Source organism: Odontomachus brunneus, unplaced genomic scaffold (assembly GCF_010583005.1).
Source record: "Odontomachus brunneus isolate Ranch 3 - 2012 unplaced genomic scaffold, Obru_v1 Obru_scaffold_445, whole genome shotgun sequence".
NCBI classification, from domain to species: Eukaryota; Metazoa; Arthropoda; class Insecta; order Hymenoptera; family Formicidae; genus Odontomachus; species Odontomachus brunneus.
Genome location: NW_022639895.1, coordinates 29296 through 34646, shown reverse-complemented (window position 1 = coordinate 34646; position 5351 = coordinate 29296). Strand labels below are relative to the sequence as shown.

General features: G+C 30.0%; 1 protein-coding gene across 4 annotated transcripts; it reads left to right on the top strand.

The window, feature by feature from the left end:
- Positions 1-541: 541 nt before the first annotated feature.
- Positions 542-5090, top strand: LOC116853688 (dynein assembly factor 3, axonemal homolog). Of its 4 annotated transcripts, none has more exons than XM_032834856.1 (7): positions 542-674; positions 1548-1697; positions 1912-2101; positions 3827-3997; positions 4156-4335; positions 4402-4633; positions 4703-5090. In XM_032834856.1, the coding sequence occupies exons 1-7, from the start codon at positions 599-601 to the stop codon at positions 5000-5002; spliced, it is 1299 nt and encodes a 432-aa protein (XP_032690747.1). In that variant the 5' UTR covers positions 542-598; the 3' UTR covers positions 5003-5090. The 4 variants fall into 4 exon arrangements, with proteins under 4 accessions (XP_032690747.1, XP_032690749.1, XP_032690746.1 ...); XM_032834858.1 differs by having other exon boundaries at positions 552-617; XM_032834855.1 differs by lacking the exon at positions 542-674 and having other exon boundaries at positions 1293-1697; positions 1942-2101.
- Positions 5091-5351: the final 261 nt, after the last annotated feature.

The following is a 5351-nucleotide window of genomic DNA, read 5'->3' as shown; positions in this document are numbered from 1 at the left end:
TATTGCATAATCTCCTGAAAACTCAACCTCAAGATTTCTTTTCATATTACAGTAATTTTTTTGCTAACAAGAAAAAATGCATAGACGTTCGAGCGAGTCACCACATATTCCAAGATAATGTAAAGCGTATAGACAAGATAATGTAAAGCGAGCGTATAGACAAGATAATGTAAAGCGAGCGTTTTCTTATAGTATGTTCGTTTTCTTATAGCATGGCTCTGGATTAATCTACTCTGAGTCATTTAGCCTACGTTTATTCGTCGAACAAGTACTTATAAGCTTTATGATTGGCTAGTAGAGACTTATGACGTCAATAATCGCTCTCGGAGCGATTTACCCAAGGCCAGTCGAACATGCTATTAGTATGCGTCACATATATTTTAGGACAGCATTTCTGGCATCTCATAATGCTATCTCTCTCGCTTTTACGTCTGCGATAAAAGATGGAAGATCGCCGCGACTCCCATCACTATTCCCTCTCCAAGCCATCCGACGATCGTATACCACTAGCTCCTTCCGCTATTCTGTGCTGCTCGTGCCTCACTTACAGGCAGCAGTGTGTGAGTGACACGTCATCGTGTGCGAGTCACATGAATATATGGACGGCATTAACACCAGTGCGTGTACTTTAGATAAAAATAACAGATATGTTTTTTTATTATATGTACCCTTTCGTAAGTTTAGGGGGTGAAATACCCCTTTGAAGAAGTTGTACTTTAGATCAAAATAACAGATACGTTTTTTTATTATATGTACCCTTTCGCAAGTTTAGAAATACCCCTTTGAAGAAAATCGGTTTTTTTTATTCGAAGAGAATATAATGAAAACTATGAGAGATTGAAAAAATATTTTGAATAAAAGTTGAATAGTTTGAAGAGTACTTTACAGAAATTATTTTAATAATTATAATAAGAAGTGGTGGGGGAAATATTAATCAAAAAATTTTTTTTTCTTTTTCAAATAATTTCTATAAAGTACTCTGCAAACATTCAAGTTTTATTCAAAATATTTTTTTCTGTCTCTTATTAGTTTTCATTATATTCCCTTAGAATGAAAAAAACCGATTTTCTTTGAAGGGATATTTTACCCCCTAAACTTGCGAAAGGGCACATATAATAAAAACGTATCTATTATTTTGATCTAAAGTACAACATATTACAAGTTCATAAAAATCGGAGGCGGACACTTGTATAGGTTTCCTTGCCAGTATAATGAATACTACCTATCTTGTAAGTTTATATGAATACTTTTTTTTTAACATCCTGTATATTCTGGCAACATTAAATGTAGCTAAATAAGTACTTTTCGTTTATCGTGATGTTGTCATGGAGATAACAGTATGTTAACCATACTTGGTAACGTGATCAATAGCAACTTGATAGCAGGTAGCAGTCACATAACGTTTTTACAAAGTGTGAATTTCACAAAGTTCAGCATATTAACGAGACGTAACATGTGGTGGGGATATAGTGAGCCATTAGATTTACAAAATGAAATAACTCAAAGAGACGATCAGGTTTCAAGCAATCTTGAAGTACTTATTGTAGGTGCTGGTGATGCACGGCATATTGTTAAAACGCTAGCATCGTCTTACGTGCATTCCGATCGAATAATTACATATCACGTTATCGAACCAACCTTGGAACAAGTTGCTAGATCGATACTCTTATTGAATATCTGTTTACAAAAAGACTTGGGTATGTATTTATAGACATCCCAGATAGAACAGATAGTCAAAATAATGTCAATCTAACGTCATTTTCAACAAAAAATGACGTAAATTTGGTCAATATTTGGTCAAAATGACGTCAAATTGACATTATTTTGGCTGCCTGTTCTACCTGGGATGTAGTTATGTTATGGCTTTGATATTAGAAAGGAATAAACATTACATGATAAAGGGATAACAAGGATTACAGGAAGCAACGCGGTATTACTTAGAGATTTTAGGCAATACTCTTCTTAGACCAGCCACAGCAAAGTATTTAGCAAAGTGCACCAAACAACTGGTAGATATTTCAACTTGCACCATTGACTGTCCATGGTTATCATTAGAAAAGTTCAAATACAAGGAGAGAGATAATTTAGAGTGCATTTTTAAGTAAGTTAATAAGTAAAAGTAAAATAAATAACAAGTGATTTCAAACATACATGTAAGTTATATACATACATATATATATATATATATATATATATATATATATATATATATATGTTTTTTTATTTATATAGGTATATTTTTTTATATGTACTAAAGAAAAAAATTATTAAAATTATTAATGCTCTTATAGCGAATTCGATTGGATGCACTAATATGCACAGAGTGTGCACTAAGGCTTGTTCACAGTTTGTTCTTATACTTAAAGATTGTTTTAAATACATCTTTAAATACTTCTACCAGTAAAATAATCTGTACAACATCCGTACAAGTCGTTTTATTGGCTAAAAGTATTTGAAGATATACTTAAGACGACCTTAAATATAAGAACAGATTATGAACAAGCTTTAGTGTGCACTCAGTGCATCCTAGTGCATTCAATTGAATTCGTCATTAGATATACAGTGTATCCCAAAAGTCTTGCAAACCTAAATATTTAAAAAAATGCGTATTTTCGAAAAAAAATACTTAATACAAAAGTTGTAGAGTCTAAAAAATGTATTTACTGATCTTATCAGTTTGATCTTGGGTGGCGCCGCTAAGGTCAGATCGAGATCAACTTTGCTTTTTTAAATAGAAACATGTATTTTTTATTACGGAATTTTATTTTACGTAAAGAAATAAACAAGTTTTGTTTGAAAAACTTTTTTATACGATCTCTATTTTCTAAGATATTTACGGAAATATCTACAAAATTATTGGTTTAAATAATTTTTTACTCGAATTTTACCAACTTTACCGAAAAATAATAAGAGATAAAAATTATTTATTTTCTTCTCATAGAGCTCTGAGAATTTTTTTTAGAATTTTCTAATTAACTTTCTAATTAACTACATTTTTGTATTTTCTTTTAATACTAAAAAGTTTATATAAAATTCTGAAAAATTTTTCAGAGCTCTATGAGAAGAAAATAAATAATTTTTATCTCTTGCTATTTTTCGGTAAAGTTAATAGAATTCGAGTAAAAAATTATTGAATCCAATAATTTTGTAGATATTTCCGTAAATATTTAAAAAAATAGAGGTGGTATAAAAATTGTTTTCAAATAAAAGTTGATTACTTTTTTACATAAAATAAAATTCCGTAATAAAAAAAAATACATGTTTCTATTCAAAAAAGTAAAGTTGACCTCGACCTGACTTTGGCGGCGCCACCCAAGATCAAACTGATAAGATTAGTACATATCAGTAAATACATTTCAGTACAGTCAATATCAGTAAATACATTTTTTTAGACTCTACAACTTTTGTATTAAGCATTTTTTTCGAAAATGCGTATTTTTCAAAATATTTAGGGGTTGCAGGACTTTTGGGACACACTGTACAATTAACGAAAAAATAACTGATGACTATTCTGGTATTTTACATGAGAGATAAATCTATAATCAAATAATTCTTGTGTCTAAATATTATTTTTTCCGAGATGTTTTTATTAAAAAAAGTTGGAATGACAACCAAAATGGTTGAGTAATTTGAAAGAATTTGATACTCAATTTCTTATTTTGTTTATAGATAAGTGAATACGAAATTGACATAATGCGGTTCTTACTGGCTTTTCTTGGTTCCAATTGATTATATACATACATAAATTCATATTACATGATATAAATTCGATTTCATATGACAGAAATATTTAACGAACAAGAATTTATGTAATATATTTCTTAAGGTTTTGGACACGTGCAACGCGAGAAGGAGTCCCTATTATAAACTACTGGGACCGTAGAATTAGGAAATCATTAAAAACAAGATATGACTACAGAGAAGGTGTTTTCGATTGGGACTACTATATGGTCTTAAAGCCTAAAGGCATTTTTAATTTGACTATACAAGAATATAGGTAAGCACAATAGAAACTGAATAAAAATATATGGTCAAATGATATCGAATTACGTTATTTTCAGTGAAATTCTAATTTCAATGTCAGAATCTATTAAACATTATAAATATTCATAGTGATATACAAATATATATTAAATAATTACTGCGATTAATCAGGTTTTGGAGAAATAACGGAGTTGCGTTTACATGGCTTGAAGGTGAACCAGTCCGAAGTAATCCGACCCTATTAAACAATATAATACAATATGGATCTGGATTTTTGCATTATACATACCTTGGAGACATTGTAAACGGTCCATTTTTTACTTGGGCTGCAAATGAGAGGAAAGATAAAATGTAAAGCATTTTTCAATAATAATACTTCCGCATTTTTAATGTTTAAAATATATTTGTCTCTTAAAGGTTTAGGGCAACTGATATAGCTGAAGGAGAATTAATGCGAACTATTTACGAGATAAAAACGAAGGAACCATTATGTGAAGATTATATTGGTGCTCATAGAGATCCCTCAATTTTAAATGGCACTATAGTGACTGAGATGCCAGACATCGAAATGGAACTGGAATCGTGGACAAATGCCAACGATAAAACAGATAAAGAAAAGATTTCTTGGATTGAAATACCAAATCACAAGGTATTTTATATTTTTCAATAAGGGAATAAGAATATTTCACATGTATAAGCAATGTGATTTGCTTTGTAGATAATTTTTCACTCTGCATCATCATTGGAATTACTCAAATCTAAGTGTGAATATGTAAAGAAGTTTCATCTAATTTGGGTAGCACATAATATGACAAAACAATTAGAAAATTTGGTACCACTGGCTTCGACAGATGCATCAATCATTGTGGAGTTGCGCAAATATATGACAGAATTACATAAAGAGGATTTGCAAAACTTTAATAAAGAACTGAGCGAAATTGTGCAGAAAAACGGGCTTCGTTCTGTCTATGATTTTAATTCCAACGAACACACACTTGCTCGTTTATATAAGAACTAAAAAATTAGTTGTTTATAAATAAAAAAAAAACTAAATTCTACACCTTTAAGATAATTATATCATAATTAAAAGGAAATGTATTTGAAATAAGCAGTAAATATTACGTTATACATATGAAATAAAAAATTTTTTAAATCTTATTTTGCAAATTATCAGGATTTAAATATATTCTTCCCTTACAAAAAAATACTATTAATGGTAATAGTGTCACTAATAGTTTTATTAGCAATACTAGTAGTGTCACTATTAGTGCTAATAGTGACACTATTAATGTTGATAGTGGCACCCCATACAGCACAGAACGTTGAAAAAACGTTGATGAGATGTTGCAACGTTGAAGATAGAAGTA